This window comes from Babylonia areolata, chromosome 3, assembly GCF_041734735.1.
Source record: "Babylonia areolata isolate BAREFJ2019XMU chromosome 3, ASM4173473v1, whole genome shotgun sequence".
Classification (NCBI taxonomy): domain Eukaryota; kingdom Metazoa; phylum Mollusca; class Gastropoda; order Neogastropoda; family Buccinidae; genus Babylonia; species Babylonia areolata.
Window position 1 is genome coordinate 27989653 of NC_134878.1, and position 17958 is coordinate 28007610.

General features: G+C 44.9%; 1 protein-coding gene across 3 annotated transcripts in view; it reads right to left on the reverse strand.

The window, feature by feature from the left end:
* LOC143279915 (ubiquitin carboxyl-terminal hydrolase 24-like) overlaps positions 1-17958 on the reverse strand; it is a 132141-nt gene that overhangs the window by 7855 nt on the left and 106328 nt on the right. For all 3 annotated transcript variants that reach the window (XR_013054969.1, XR_013054968.1, XM_076584244.1), the window contains exons 51-58: positions 16485-16580; positions 15081-15192; positions 14430-14548; positions 13344-13460; positions 11044-11109; positions 6512-6602; positions 5192-5346; positions 4194-4286 (exon numbers count right to left, since the gene is read on the reverse strand). Coding sequence is in view for 1 of the 3 variants with exons in the window: in XM_076584244.1 (XP_076440359.1) it covers positions 4194-4286; positions 5192-5346; positions 6512-6602; positions 11044-11109; positions 13344-13460; positions 14430-14548; positions 15081-15192; positions 16485-16580 (849 nt within the window). In the remaining 2 variants the exon portion in view is untranslated. The remainder of the gene's footprint in view (positions 1-4193; positions 4287-5191; positions 5347-6511; positions 6603-11043; positions 11110-13343; positions 13461-14429; positions 14549-15080; positions 15193-16484; positions 16581-17958) is intronic.

Here is a 17958-nt window from a genome sequence, read left to right on the forward strand (position 1 = left end):
GGAATAGAGGGATAATAATAATAATAATAATCTAATTCATAAAGCGCCTTCTCATGTAAAACATGCTCAACTGAGCTATATGATGTATGAGCTGATGGTTCTTCTCTTCTTCTGAGAATGTGTACAAAAAATCATTTGCCCCCTCTGCTGTTGCTGTGATAAATGATTCGCTCAAATAACGTTTTTATTCCATTGCCTGTGATTTGTTTATTGTTATGATGACAGTTGTCTTTCTTCCCTATATGTATGCATGCATGCGTGTAAAGAAAGAAGTGAGGGGAGGGGTGAGGGGAGAAGTGTGTGTGTGTGTGTGTGTGTGTGTGTGCGTGTGTGTGTGTGTGTGCGCGCGCACGCGCGTGCGTGTTGTGCGCATGCTCAGTGTTATTGTTTTGCCGTAGAGGGGTGTGAAAGGGGTTTTACATGCTTTTAGTCTTGGTGGTGGTGTTGACCCTTCAACTGTTTTCATGTTCTTAAATGTTATAATTATCTTACTGAATATTTTCCTTTTATATCATTTCACTTTATCTTAAAATGTAATTTTTGTTTTCTTACCTAAATGTTTTCTTTTAACATGATAGTTCATATGTACGCTGTGATCAAGGAAGGGTGTGCCAGTTGCTCATTCGTTTTTCGGTTTTATCTGATAAGCATTGTCTTTTTACATGTTATTATTATCTTACTGAATATTCTCCTTTTTATAATGATTGAAACGCACACATACGCCCATAAGCAGATAATAAAGTATTTTGAATTGAATTGAATTCTTCGTTTGTGGGCTGCAACTCCCACGTTCACTCGTTTGTGGGCTTTTACATGCATGACTGTTTTTACCCCCGCCATGTAGGCAGCCATACTCTGTTTTCAAGGGTGTGTATGCTGGGTATGGTCTTGTTTCCGTAAACCACCTGAAGCCGACATGGATTACAGGATCTTTAACATGCATATTTGATCTTCTGCTCAAGTAGACACACAAAGAGGGTTCAGGCACGAGCGGGTCTGCACATATGTTGACCTGGGAGATCAGAAAAATCTCCACCCTTTACCCACCAGATGCTGTTGCCGCGATTCAAACCCAGGACCCTCAGATTGAAAGTCAAACACTTTAACCACTCGGCTATTACGCCCATCATATACTGATGATTAAAACATGCATTAACCCGTAGGCTGCCTATGTGACGAGGTAACTCATCATCGCAAGCATGTACACTTCGCTGCCACAATGACGAGATAACTCGTCATTCAGACTTTTCCCTGCTTTGCATTCAGTTCATTGACTGGTAGCTTTAGCTTTAGCTTGGGGGAATATTTCTAAGATTCTATTCATAGCTAGATACACCATCAACATCATGAGGCAGTCTTTTATTTGAACGTTTTGGTTGGGTTACTGGCCGCAGTGTTTGCCTGGCTCCTCTCCTCGCTCTCTGAACAAAATGTCGGACTGACGCCGTGCTCAAAACATGCAATTGTGGCGAACTAAATCAACCAAGATTGCTTTCTTTAGCTGATGCTCAGAAAGAATTGAAGCGTAAATTCAATGGAGAAGACAGTGATGAACATTTATAGGACGATTTGATAGAAAATAAAGGAAGCAATCAGGAGAGTGGCCAAGATATGACTATCAATGAGTGATGCCAGCTGTACAGGTTTAGCAGACATGAAGTGACCGAATTATTAGCAGGACATAGCGTGAGCGATTTTCTTGGCACTCAGCCAACGCGGTCTGATGAGAACTGGATAAAGTGACCGTGTGAGAGGGGTGAAGAGTAGGTGGGTGGAGACTGAGGGGGCATGGCCTCACATCCACATTATCACTTGGAGTAGTCACAATGCATTGTGTATCTATCTCTTTTTTAAATTTTTTTTATTTTTATTTTGGTTGTTTTAGTATGATTTTGTGTGTGCAGATATACATTTGTCCAGAAAAAATGATGTTTTAGTGCAAATTACCTGACTAATGTTTGTAATGAACAAATTGAAAATGTGACAAAAAACAAAACACTGATTTCAAAACAACAGCATGTCACTAAAAATACATGAAATGGGAAAACATCATGTATTTTGTATTCTTTATTCATTTACCTTTCTGAAAATATATACTTTTATGGGTCTTTCTCCAATAACAAAGAGCACATAATTTTTCTGAAAATTTATACCCGTTTTTTGTGAAAAAATCCTGGCAAATAGATTTCACTTAAATCTTATTTTTCCTGGCAGTGAAAGGGTTAAAACACTAAGAATGAAAAAAAAACTGAAAAAGTTACATTGCCCTTTTACAGTCAGCCACAAACACTCAAGCACAAATTTATGCACACACACAGACACACACAATCATCCCATTGATCATACACATCACATGAACATGCCTAAACAATGCAATATCATATTACAATACTTGAAAACCCTATCACAATACTTAAAACTATTCCCAATATCACAATAAACAAAAACCATATCACAATAACTGGACATTAACTTCCAACTCTTATCACCCGTTACATGTCACAATACGATAAAAATGTACATTTTAAAATGAAAAATTTTAAAGCAGTCACGCCCTTCCCCCTCCCCACAACACATCACCATACACAAGTAACACTCATTTGTATGCATCATGCCAGATGAAGTAGAAATAGATGTGTCTAAATTCTTTTTGAAAGCTGAAAAATGCTGGGTTTTTCTGAAGGACAGAAGCAGGGAGTTCCAGACTGTGGGGGCAAAGACAGAGACAGACTTTTTTTGCCTGAGGTCTCAAGGGAGAACCGAGGAACTGGCAGCAGAGAGGTGTCAACTGAGACAGGCTACTTTGTACTGAATTCTTGCTTTAACAGGAAGCCAGTGAAGAGTAGTGATGTTGCACTTTCATGCCTGGATTTATGGAGAATGAGTCGGGCTGCATGATTCTGAATGCACTGAAGTTTATTTAGTTTGTTATCAGGGAGACCAGCAAGAAGAGAGTTGCAGTAGTCTAATCTAGATAGTATGAAGGAAACAGCAAGTTTATTGGCAGCAGCAGTGGAAAGGAAGAAGGAAATTTTGCCTAACCTATGCAGCTGACAGAATAGAGTGTGGCATAAGTGTTTGACATGTGCATCCATAGACAGTGTTTCATCCATGTAGATGCCAAGGTTTCTCACAGACTGGGAGAAAGGTATATCATAGCCAGAGATGTACACAGAGGTAGAGGTGACCGGATTTACCTTTGATTTGGTGCCAACGACAATTAGCTCAGTTTTTTCCTCATTCATCTTCAACTTGTTCTGACTCATGCACATCCTCAATGCAATTTTTCAAACTACTGGCAAGAGCTGAAAAATCTGGGGGAACAGCAGAGTTGTAGAGCTGGGAGTCGTCTTCAAAGAAATGGTATGAGTGACCTGACTGATGAATGACAGTGCTGAGGGGTTGTGTGTACATAGTAAAGGAAGTAGATAGTAAAGTAAAGTAGAAGTACAAGGACCCAAAGCAAACAATGCCCTGTGTCTTGAACAAATCCAGTATGATAAATAGAATTGTGCAATCAACAACCATCTTCCTGAAGATCTAGTCATCAGCCCCATCCACATGTAATATGCAGCTTCTGCTCAAACGTGTGTGTGTGTGTGTGTGTGTGTGTGTGAGAGAGAGAGAGAGAGTTTGTGTGTGTGTGTGCGTGTGTGTGTGTGTGTGTGTGTGTGTGCGTGCAGTGTGTGCATGTGTGAGTATGCATAAGTTTTTATATTGATATGCACTTGTATGTATCCTAATTTCTACTGTATCTGTGTTTGTGTATGATTTTCGATTTATGTTTGTATTTTGTTATGTACTATCCCCCCCCCAATATTCCTTGTGACCCCGGTACACTTGGTAATAAAGACATATTCTATTCTAATCTATTCTAAATAAAACTGGATCAAAGACTGAACCTTGTGGCACCCCATACTTCAACACAGATGGAGCGGATTCATGACCAACAAAGACAGACTGGGTATAGCAAGTTAAGTATGATGTGAACCAATCCAAGACCGATTCAGAACAGCCCAAAGTGGTACACAACCATGTAATAAAGATGCCATGGTCTAGAGTGTCAAATGTTGCAGACAGGTCGAGCAGTGACAAAATGGATATACAACCAGTATCAGAGGCCTGAAGGAAGTCATTAACCACTCGATGGAGGGAGGGAAGGGGGCATGGAAGAGAGGGATGGAAGGGGGTACCTGTGCACTCTGTGTTCGCTGGAAGGACTTGCGGTTGGAGTCATCATTGGACAGACTGGCTGTGGTGGACGTGTTCCAGTAGTACTCTGTCATCTGTCACATACACGGTTCATTCACAGTGTGTTCCAGTAATACTCTGTCATCTGTCACATACACGGTTCATTCACAGTGTGTTCCAGTAATACTATGTCATCTGTCACATACATGGTTCATTCACAGTGTGTTCCAGTAATACTCTGTCACATACATGGTTCATTCACAGTGTGTTCCAGTAATACTATGTCATCTGTCACATACACGGTTCATTCACAGTGTGTTCCAGTAATACTATGTCATCTGTCATATACATGGTTCATTCAGTGTGTTCCAGTAATACTCTGTCATCTGTCACATACATGGTTCATTCACAGTGTGTTCCAGTAATACTATGTCATCTGTCACATACATGGTTCATTCACAGTGTGTTCCAGTCGTACTCTGTCATTCACAGTGTGTGTGTGTATGTGTGAGTGTGATAGTGTGTGTGTGTGTGTGTGTGTGTGTGTGTGTCTGTGTGTCCCAATAGAACTCATCATCTGTCATATACACATACTTCAGTGTGTGTTTAGGAGGAAGGTGGCAGAATGGTAAAGACGCTCATCTGCCAATACAGAAGAGCCAAAGAGAGTCAGGGTTTGAATCCCTCTCTCACCCTTTCTCTCAGGTTTGACTGGAAAATCAAACTGAGAGTCTAGTCATTTGGATGAGATGATAAATCAAGGCCCCATTTGCAACATGTTCTTGGCGCACTGAAAAAGAACCCATGGCAACAAGAGTGTTGTCCTTTGGCAAATTCTGTGGAAGAAATCCACTCGGATAGGTACACAAATATGTTGCCAAGCAGATGAGGTGTAGCGTATATAGATTTTTCTGAGCACAGTGAGGCCTCCTTGAGAAACTGAAACTGGAAAACTGGAAACTGGTGTGTGTGTGTGTGTGTGTGTGTGTGTGTGGCCAACCTTTTTCTTGAGCCAGTTGACGGCCCACTGCCACTTGGAGGGAGTGACCAGCAGACTGTCCTTGGCCACAGCACTGCTGTTGGCCACGCCCACCAGGAACTTGATGCACTGGTACGACCGCCGGCTGTCCGACACGTGGTTCAGCCGTATCACCGCTACAACACACAATAATCAATGCGCAACACACTGCACGACACACTGGTACAATCGCCAACTGTTTTGACGCATGGTTCAGCTGTATCACTGCTAGAACACACAATATACATCACTACACACTACTGCACAACACACTACTGCACAACACACTACCGCATAACACACTGGATGACACACTGGATGATACTGGATGACACATGGGGCAACACACTGAAAAACACACTGGATGACACACTGGTACAATTGTTGCATACTGACACATTCACTTGGATACATACAAACATTGATGCATACTGATACATCTCACTTGTACTGACATTCACAAGGACACACCGTGACACATTCACATACAGATCAACACATATGACATGCACTGACACATTCACAATGACATACAAATTATTACACTTGACATGCACAGACACATTCACAAAGACATACAGATGAATAAATCTGACATGCACTGACACATTCACAAAGATGCAGATGAATACACCTGACATGCACTGACACATTCACATACAGAATAATACATCTGACATGTACTGTTAACATACAGGTGAATAACAACTGACATGCACTGATACATTCACAAAGACATACAGATGAATACATCTAACATGCACTGACACATTCACATGGAAATAGAGATTAATACATCTGACACGCACTGACACATTCACATACAGATTAATACATCTGACACGCACTGACACAGTCACATGGGCATACAGATTAATACATCTGACATGCAGTGACACATTCACAAAGATTTACAGATTAATGCATCTGACATTCACATACAGATTAATACCTCTCACATGCAAAGACACATTCACATACAGATTAATACATCTCACATACACTTACACATTCACTTACAGATTAATACATCTCACATGCACTGAGATTCACATACAAATTAATACGTCTCACATGCATGAACACATTCACATGCAGATTAATACATCTGACATGCACTGATACATTCACACAGACACACACACACGCTGACACATTCACTGGCATGCACTCACTGACACACAAACATACATTCTGATAAAAAATATAAAAAAATCAGCACTGATACAGTAACACACACATACACACACCAATGCATACTATCTGAATGACACACATTTCCATGTAAGGCAGACAACTCACAGATGAGGCCTTCAAACTTATTCCCCTTGTCATCAGTGTAGCCATCGATGATCCACTTGTGTCGTGTGTCTTGCAGTGGGTCTTCCAGCAACTGCAACAAGAAACACACAGGGCCTGGGTCACAGCTGGCTCGAGGTTACCCAGACACACTCCCATTGCTCAAACTGACACACTGCCCCTGGTTACATCGACACACTGCCCCTGGTTACACTGACACACTGCGCCTGGTTACACTGACACATTGCCCCTGGCTACATTGACACACTTCCCCTGGTTACATTGACACACTCCCCCTGGTTACACTGACACACTCCCATAGTTACACTGACACACTGCTGCTGGTTACACTGACACACTCCCCCTGGTTACACTGACACATCGCCCCTGGTTACATTGACACACTCCCATGGTTACACTGACACACTTCCATGGTTATACTGACACACTGCCACTGAATACACTGACACACTCCTGCTGGTTACACTGACACACTCCCGCTGGTTACACTGACACACTCCTGCTGGTTAACTCACTCCGGACAATGGAACGCTATAGCATTCTTGATGTAAGGTAGCGTTCCAGACGACAGAATGCTATAGTGGTTTCGACAATTAAAATTTTTTCCACATTTTCCTCATGGGGTAGCATAACAATCGCAGCTACACCGGGCATTGCAAAATTGTTAAGGGTCGAATGGAAAGTTTCTTCATGAGATTCGGTAACAACACACTCCACAGCCAGCCAGTTGAGTTCAGGACCCCACATGACAAGCTAATCTGCATACATATAAAAAATGGCACTGCAGGCTTTTACCGATGCTGAAGTGACTGAAATGCTTCCAACTGAAGGTTTTGACATCAATGAGGATGATGGAGACATTGAATAAAGTATCTGCAGTGAAGAAAGCTACCAGCAAGTAGGTACTGATAGTGATTCAGCTTCTGAGAGCAGTGAGGAGGGAGAGGGGTGGGCATTCACACGACATGAGGAGAGGGGTCAGTGGGTTAAGTACAGTGAGTTTCATTCTGTTACTTTATGTTTTGAATTTTTTGTGATTTTTTTTTCTCCTAACCCTGACAAAAAGGTCGTCTGTAGGGAAAAGCATGGGAGAGAACTATTCATCCAGAGTGAGTTAAAGACACACTACTGCTGGTTACACTGACACACTCTCAATGGTTACACTGGCACACTCCCACTGGTTACACTGACACACTCCCGCTGGTTATACGGATACACTGCCCTTGGTTATACTGACACAGTTCCACTGGTTACAATGACCCAGTCTCACTGGTTATACTGACACACTGGCCCTGGAGATACTGGTACACTCCCGCTGATTATACTGACACACAGACATACAGAAATGTACGGCTAGATATATTCCAATGTCTATAAAGACAGACATATATGGCTAGACATATTGTAATGTCTATAAAGACAGACACACAGAAATGTACGGCTAGACATATTGCAATGTCAATATAGACAGAGACACAGACATATAGAAATGTACAGTTAGACATATTGCAATGTCTATAAAGACAGACATACAGAAATGTACGGCTAGATATATTCCAATGTCTATAAAGACAGACACACAGAAATGTACGGCTAGACATACTGCAATGTCAATAAAGACAGAGACACAGACATACAGAAATGTACAGTTAGACATACTGCAATGTCAATAAAGACAGAGACACAGACATACAGAAATGTACAGTTAGACATACTGCAATGTCAATAAAGACAGACACACAGACATACAGAAATGTACAGTTAGACATATTGCAATGTCTATAAAGACAGACACACAGACAAAGAAAAATGTAACTACAGACAGACAAAGATAAATGTATGGTTAGAAATACTGCAACATCTATAAAGGCAGACACACAGACATACAGATATGGATGGTTAGACTTAATTCAATGTCAATAAAAACAGACACACAGACATACAGAAATTTATCTGAAGACAGACAAAGAGAAACGTGTGGTTAGACATACTGCAATGTTTATACAGACATACAGACAGACACACAGAAATGCACAGACAGACACACAACAATGTACAGACATGCACATAAAAATGTACAGACAGACAGACACACAGAAATGTACAGACAGGCACACAGAAATGTACAGACAGGCACACAATGTACAGACAGGCAGGCACACAGAAATGTACAGACAGACAGGCACACAATGTACAGACAAACACACAGAAATGTACAGACAGGCACACAGTGTACAGACAGACAGGCATAAAATGTACAGACACACACAGAAATGTACAGACAGGCACACAATGTACAGACAGGCAGGCACACAGAAATGTACAGACAGACAGGCACACAGAAATGTACAGACATGCACACAATGTACAGACAGACAGGCACAGAATGTACAGACAGATGGGCACACAGAAATGTACAGACAGTTGGGCACACAGAAATGTACAGACAGGCAGGCACACTATGTACAGACAGACAGGCACACAGAAATGTACAGACAGGCACACAGAAATGTACAGACAGACAGGCACACAATGTACAGACAGTCAGGCACACAATGTACAGACACACACACAATGTACAGACAGATGGGCACACAGAAATGTACAGACAGACACACAATGTACAGACAGATGGGCACACAGAAATGTACAGACAGACAGGCGCACAATGTACAGACAGACACACAGAAATGTACAGACAGACAGACACACAATGTACAGACAGACAGGCACGCAGAAATGTACAGGCAGACAGGCACACAATGTACAGACAGACAGACACACACACAATGTACAGACAGACACACAATGTACAGACAGACAGACACACAATGTACAGACAGACACACAATGTACAGACAGATAGGCACACAGAAATGTACAGACAGACAGGCACACAATGCACAGACAGGCACACAATGTACAGACAGGCACACAATGCACAGACAGACAGGCACACAATGTACAGTCAGACAGACACACAGAAATGTACAGACAGGCAGGCACACAATGTACAGCCAGACAGACACACAATGTACAGTCAGACAGACACACAGAAATGTACAGACACACAATGTACAGACAGACACACAATGTACAGACAGACACACAATGTACAGACAGACAGACACACAATGTACAGACAGACACACAATGTACAGACAGATAGGCACACAGAAATGTACAGACAGACAGGCACACAATGCACAGACAGGCACACAATGTACAGACAGGCACACAATGCACAGACAGACAGGCACACAATGTACAGTCAGTCAGACACACAGAAATGTACAGACAGACAGGCACACAATGTACAGACAGACAGGCACACAATGTACAGTCAGACAGACACACAATGTACAGTCAGACAGACACACAGTAATGTACAGACAGACACACAATGTACAGACAGACAGGCACACAGACATGTACAGACAGACACACAATGTACAGACAGACAGGCACACAATGCACAGACAGACAGACACACAATGTACAGACAGTCACACAATGTCACACACACACACACACAAATGTACAGACAGACAGGCACACAGAAATGTACAGACAGTCAGGCACACAATGTACAGACACTCAGAAATGTACAGACAGGCACACAGAAATGTACAGACAGAAGGGCACACAGAAATGTACAGACAGACAGGCACACAATTACAGACAGTCAGGCACACGATGTACAGACAGGCACACAATGTACAGACAGACAGGCACACAATGTACAGTCAGACAGACACACAGAAATGTACAGACACACAATGTACAGACAGACAGACACACACACAATGTACAGACAGACACACAATGTACAGACAGACAGACACACAATGTACAGACAGACACACAATGTACAGACAGATAGGCACACAGAAATGTGCAGACAGACAGGCACACAATGCACAGACAGGCACACAATGCACAGACAGGCACACAATGTACAGTCAGACAGACACACAATGTACAGTCAGACAGACACACAGAAATGTACAGACAGACAGGCACACAGACATGTACAGACAGACACACAATGTACAGACAGACAGGCACACAATGCACAGACAGACAGACACACAATGTACAGACAGTCACACAATGTCAGACACACACACACACAAATGTACAGTCAGACAGACACACAGAAATGTACAGACACACACACAATGTACAGACAGACAGGAACACAGACATGTACAGACAGACAGGCACACAATGCACAGACAGACAGACACACAATGTACAGACAGTCACACAATGTCAGACACACACACACACACAAATGTACAGTCAGACAGACACACAGAAATGTACAGACACACACACAATGTACAGACAGACAGGAACACAGACATGTACAGACAGACAGACACACAATGTACAGACAGACAGGCACACAATGTACAGACAGTCACACAATGTCAGACACACACACACACAAATGTACAGACAGACAGGCACACAGAAATGTACAGACAGACCAACAGGGCAGTACTGACCAAGACTTCAGTGAGGAGCGTGAAGACAGACTTGAGTTCATTGGACGGAGCATTGGTGTACTGTAGCTGTAAGTGACACAGGTTGTTAGCACGTTGTTAGCACGTCTTACCCACACACGACTGCATCAACACACACACCACCACAAACACCACCACATCAACACACACACCACCACAAACACAACCACATCAACACACACACCACCACAAACACGTCCACACACACACCACCACATCAACACACACACCACCACAAATACCACCACATCAACACACACACACCACCCACCACACACACCACCACATCAACACACTCAACACACACACCACATCAACACACACACACACACCACCACATCAACACACACACCACCACATCAACACACACACACACCACCACCACATCAACACACACCACAACCACACCACCACATCAACACACACACCAATCACAAAAACTACCACATCAATACACACACACACCACCACCACAACCACACCAACACACACCACCACATCAACACACACACGCCACAACCACATCAACACACACACACACCACAACCACATCAACACACACACACCACAACCACATCAACACAAACACCCCCACAACCATACCAACCCCCCCGCCCCCACAACCACACCAACACACACACTCACACACACACACACCACAACCACACACTTACCCCACCACACACACACACACATACACCACCACACCAACACACACACCACCACCACACACATACACCACCACACAAACACACACACCATCACATCAACACACACTGTTAGTACGCCTTCTTCAAACACACCACCACATCTACACACATACTCTGTAATACACACACACAGAGACACTGTGACACACACCATCACGACGCAACTCCACTGCACACATCACTACCATACACACTACCACATATTACTACATACATCATCAAAGCCAACACCAAACACCCACATCACCACCACAACACATCACCACCACAACTAACACACATCACCACCACAACACATCACCACCACAACTAACACACATCACCACCACAACACATCACCACCACAACTAACACACATCACCACCACAACTAACACACATCACCACCACAACTAACACACATCACCACCACAACACATCACCACCACAACTAACACACATCACCACCACAACTAACACACATCACCACCACAACTAACACACATCACCACCACAACACATCACCACCACAACTAACACACATCACCACCACAACACATCACCACCACATCTAACACATCACCACCACAACACATCACCACCAGAACTAACATACATTACTGCCACAACTAACACAATTCACCACCACAACTAACACACCACAACTAACACACATCACCACCACAACTACCACACATCACCACCCTAACGCACATCACCAACACAACTAACGCACATCACCACCACAACTAACACACATCACCACCACAACTAACACACATCACTACCACAACTAACACACATCACTACCACAACTAACACACATCACCACCACAACTAACACACATCACTACCACAACTAACACAACACAACTAACACACATCACTACCACAACTAACACACATCACCACCACAACTAACACACATACAACTAATGCACATCACCACAACTAATGCACATCACCACCACAACTAACACACATCACCACCACAACTAACACAACACAACTAACACACATCACCACCACAACTAACACACATCACCACCACAACTAACACAACACAACTAACACACATCACCACCACAACTAACACAACACAACTAACACACATCACCACCACAACTAACACACATCACCACCACAACTAACACAACACAGCTAACACACATCACCACCACAATTAACGCACATCACCACCACAACTACCGCACATCACTACCACAACTAACACACATATTACCAGGGTCATGGACAGTTACCATAAACACTGTGACAGACAGACAGACAGAGGGACATACATAGACGAGACAGACAGAGAGACAGAGGTACAGACAGAGAGACAGGGCAACAGAGGGACAGACAGACAGAGAGACAGAGGGACAGACAGAGATAGGGGGACGATTAGACAGACAGAGGGACAGACAGACAGACAGACAGCTAGGCAGAGTGATGGACAGATAGAGAGACAGTCACAATGAGCAGTTTGAGCAGGAACAGAGAGACGGATAGAGGGAGAGACAGAGAGAGACAGACAGATGGATACACAGAGGTACAGAGGGATAGACAGAGAGACAGAGACACAGTCAGTCACCATGAGCAGTTTGAGCAGTGTCAGGCTGAAGGTCTGGTTACAGAAGCAGCAGTACAGCAACATGTCAAAGATGGAGGATGAACTCGGTATCACCAGTTCCCTCACCGCTTGAACCACCTGGTCACACGTAATCATCGTCACCACCACCACCACCACCACCACAATCATCATCACCACCACCACCACCATCATCATCTTCTTCATCATCATCATTATCATGACCACCACCATCATCATTATCAACATCGCCACCACTATCACCACCACTACAACCACCACCACCATTTTTTTTCTCAAGGCCTGACTAAGCGCATTGGGTTACGCTGCTGGTCAGGCATCTGCTTGGCAGATGTGGTGTAGCGTATATGGATTTGAACCTCTGTCTCTCTGTCTGTCTCCTTGAGCTACTGATACTGATACTGATACCATCATCATCACCACCATCATCATAATCATCACCATCGCTACCATCATCGTCATCAACATCATCATCAACACCACCATCATCATCACCGTCGCTACCATCATCATCAACACCATCATCATCATCACCATCTTACTCTTCATCATCGCTGTCATCATGACCCTCATCACTAATGTAGATCGCCAACTCTCTGTGCTTTAATCAGCTGGAACATGTCATCCTCCTCATCATCAAACAGGAACTTCTGAATCAGGCAGGGACTCCAGGTTGTTCACACATCTCACACCCACACACTCACACCCCACACACACACCCATACCCCCCCACACATACTCCCCCCCCCCTTCCCACACACCCATACCCCCCACACTCACACCCCAAACCGTACCCCCCCCACACCCCACATACTCACCACCCCCTCACACACACATCCATACCCCCCCACACACACCCTACACACTCACCCCCCCTCCCTACACACCCACCCACCCACATCCCTCACACTCACACCCCACACATTCATCCCCCCACTCCACACCCATACCCCCCCACATCCACCCATACTCACCCCCCCCCCTCCTCACACACCCACCCACACATACCCTCCCACACACACCACACAACCCCCCCCCCCCCCACACACACACAGAGGCAGACAGTACCTCTCTGAGGTAGTGCAGGGACTCCGGGCCGAAGACCATCTTCTGCATGTCAGGGTGCATCTTGAGGAACACCTTGGGCTGTACGGTCAGGGGGGCACGGGAAGGGTACTCCCCCAGTTCTGCACACACACACACACACACACACACCTTCAATGCAGTAGACAGACAGAGAAGTAAAATGTGCGTGGGTGGGGGGTGTGGGGTGGGGTGGCCACCTTCAGTGCGGTAGACAGAAAGAGAAGTGTGTGTGGGGTGGGGGGTGGGGGTGGGGGCTTCCATCAGTGTGGTAGACAGACAGAGAAGTAAAATGTGGGTGGGTGGGGGGTGGGGTTAGGGGTGGAGGTCACCTTCAGTGCGGCAGACAGACAGAGAAGTAAAATGTGTGTGGGTGGGGGCTGGGGTTAGGGGTGGGGGCTGGGGTTAGGGGTGGGGGCCACCTTCAGTGCGATAGACAGACAGAGAAGTAAAATGTGGGTGGGTGGGGGCTGGGGTTAGGGGTGGAGGTCACCTTCAGTGCGGCAGACAGACAGAGAAGTAAAATGTGTGTGGGTGGGGGCTGGGGTTAGGGGTGGGGGCCACCTTCAGTGCGATAGACAGACAGAGAAGTAAAGTGTGTGTGGAGTAGGGGTAGGGGGTGGGGGTGGGGACCACCTTCAGTGCGGTAGGCAGACACGTCACTGTTGAGGATGAGCATGGCAGCAGCGTTGTGCAGATGACCAAACTCTCTGGCCTGCATGGAGCTCCACCGACGACTGTTGTTGTCCTGAAAAACACCATCACTACTGTCACAACTTCCACATCTTTACACCTCTTATAAAACTGTATCTCACACTGACATCTTTATTTACCTCCTTTATACTGTGTGTTGCACTGACATCTTTATTGACCTCCTTTATACTGTGTGTTACACTGACATCTTTATTGACCTCCTTTATACTGTGTGTCGCACTGACATCTTTATTGACCTCCTTTATACTGTGTCTTGACCTCCTTTATACTGTGTGTCACACTGACATCTTTACTGACCTTTATACTGTGTGTCACACTGACATCTTTATTGATCTCCTTCATACTGTGTGTCACAATGACATCTTTGTTGACCTCCTTTAAACTGTGTGTCACACTGACATCTTTATTGACCTCCTTTACACTGTGTGTCGCACTGACATCTTTATTGACCTCCTTTATACTGCGTGTCACACTGACATCTTTACTGACATCCTTTATACTGCGTGTCACACTGACATCTTTATTGACCTCCTTTATACTGCGTGTCACACTGACATCTTTATTGACATCCTTTATACTGCGTGTCACACTGACATCTTTATTGACCTCCTTTATACTGCGTGTCACACTGACATCTTTACTGACATCCTTCATACTGCGTGTCACACTGACATCTTTACTGACATCCTTTATACTGCGTGTCGCACTGACATCTTTATTAACATCCTTCATACTGCATGTCGCACTGACATCTTTATTAACATCCTTCATACTGTGTGTCACAATCACACCTTTATTGACCTCCTTTATACTAGTAGTGTGTCACAATGACATGTTTCTACACCTGTTTCATAATGTGTGTCTCAAACAAACATTGACAAAGTTTATAGCTGGGTCAACAACAAAGTGATGGCAAAAGAGGAAGAGAAGAAGCATGATCATTTCTCACAAACTCATTGAAGAATGAGGAGGAAGAGAAGAGGCATGATATATTCTCACAAACAAGTAGGAGGAGGAGGAGGTGGAAAGATGCAGAGGAAGGAGAGGAGGAGAGGTGTGACTCACAAAATCCTCCAAATAGAAAGGAGAGGAGGAGAGGTGTGACTCACAAAATCCTCCACAGAGGAAGGAGAGGAGGAGAGGTGTGACTCACAAAATCCTCCACAGAGGAAGGAGGAGGAGAGGTGTGACTCATAAAATCCTCCACAGAGGAAGGAGAGGAGGAGAGGTGTGACTCACAAAATCCTACAGACAGGAAGGAGGAGGAGAGGTGTGACACACAAAATCCTCCAGAGAGGAAGGAGAGGAGGAGGAGATGTGACTCACAAAATCCTCCACAGAGGTGGATGTGGTGCCCAGCAGGAAGACCAGCAGACGCTGGAATCCTTGTCTGCGAACCATGTGCACACACGCCTTGGTGCCCTGAAACCACATCACACCACATCACACCATGTGCACACACGCCTTGGTGCCCTGAAACCACATCACACCACATCACACCATGTGCACACATGCCTTGGTGCCCTGAAACCACATCACACCATGTGCACACACGCCTTGGTGCCCTGAAACCACATCACACCACATCAAACCATGTGCACACCACACCTTGATACCCTGAAACCATATCACACCACATCACACAATGTGCACACATGCCTTGGTGCCCTGAAACCACATCACACCACATCACACAATGTGCACACACGCCTCTGTGCCCTTAAACCACATCACACTGTGTGTACACACACCTTGATGCCCTGAAACCACATCACACCATGTGTACACACGCCTTGGTACTTTGAAACCACATAACACCACATCAAACCATGTGCACACCACACCTTGGTGCCCTGAAACCACATCACACCACATCACACCATGTGCACACACGCCTTGGTGCCCTGAAACCACATCACACCATGCGCACACACGCCCTGGGGCCCTGAAACCACATCAAACCATGTACACACCACACCTTGGTGCCCTGAAACCACATCACACATCACACCATGTGCACACACACCTTGGTGCCCTGAAACCACATCACACCATGTGCACCCACCCCTTGGTGCCCTGAAACCACATCACACCACACCACATCATGTGCACACCACGCCTTGATACCCTGAAATCACATGACACCACATCACACAATGAGCACACACGCCTTGATTCCCTGAAACCACATCACACATGTGCATACACGCCTTGGTGCCCTGAAACCACATCACACATGTGCATACACGCCTTGGTGCCCTGAAACCACATCACACCGCATCACACATGTGCACACACGCCTTGGTGCCCTGAAACCACATCACACCATGTGCACATGCTTTGCTGCCCTGAAACCACATCACACCATGTGCACACACGCCTTGGTGCCCTGAAACCACATCACACATATTCACACACGCCTAGGTGCCCTGAAACCACATCACACCACATCAAACCATGTGCACACACATCTTGGTGCCCTGAAACCACATCACAACACATCACACACACCTTGATGTTCTGAAACCACACATCACATCACACCACATCATACCACATCACACCACACTCCTGGTAAGCCTACATTCCCCTTCAAACAGTTAACCACCAATTATATCATTTTGATCCACTCTAATAGTCTTCATACACACAGCACAATCATGGACACAGCTATTTAATACATCCAAAGCTTCATTTATTACCACACTGTGGTGGGGGAGAGAGATGGAGAGAGAGATGAGAGATGGTGGGGGAGCGATATGGTGTGGGAGAGAGAGATGGTGGGGGAGACAAATGGAGA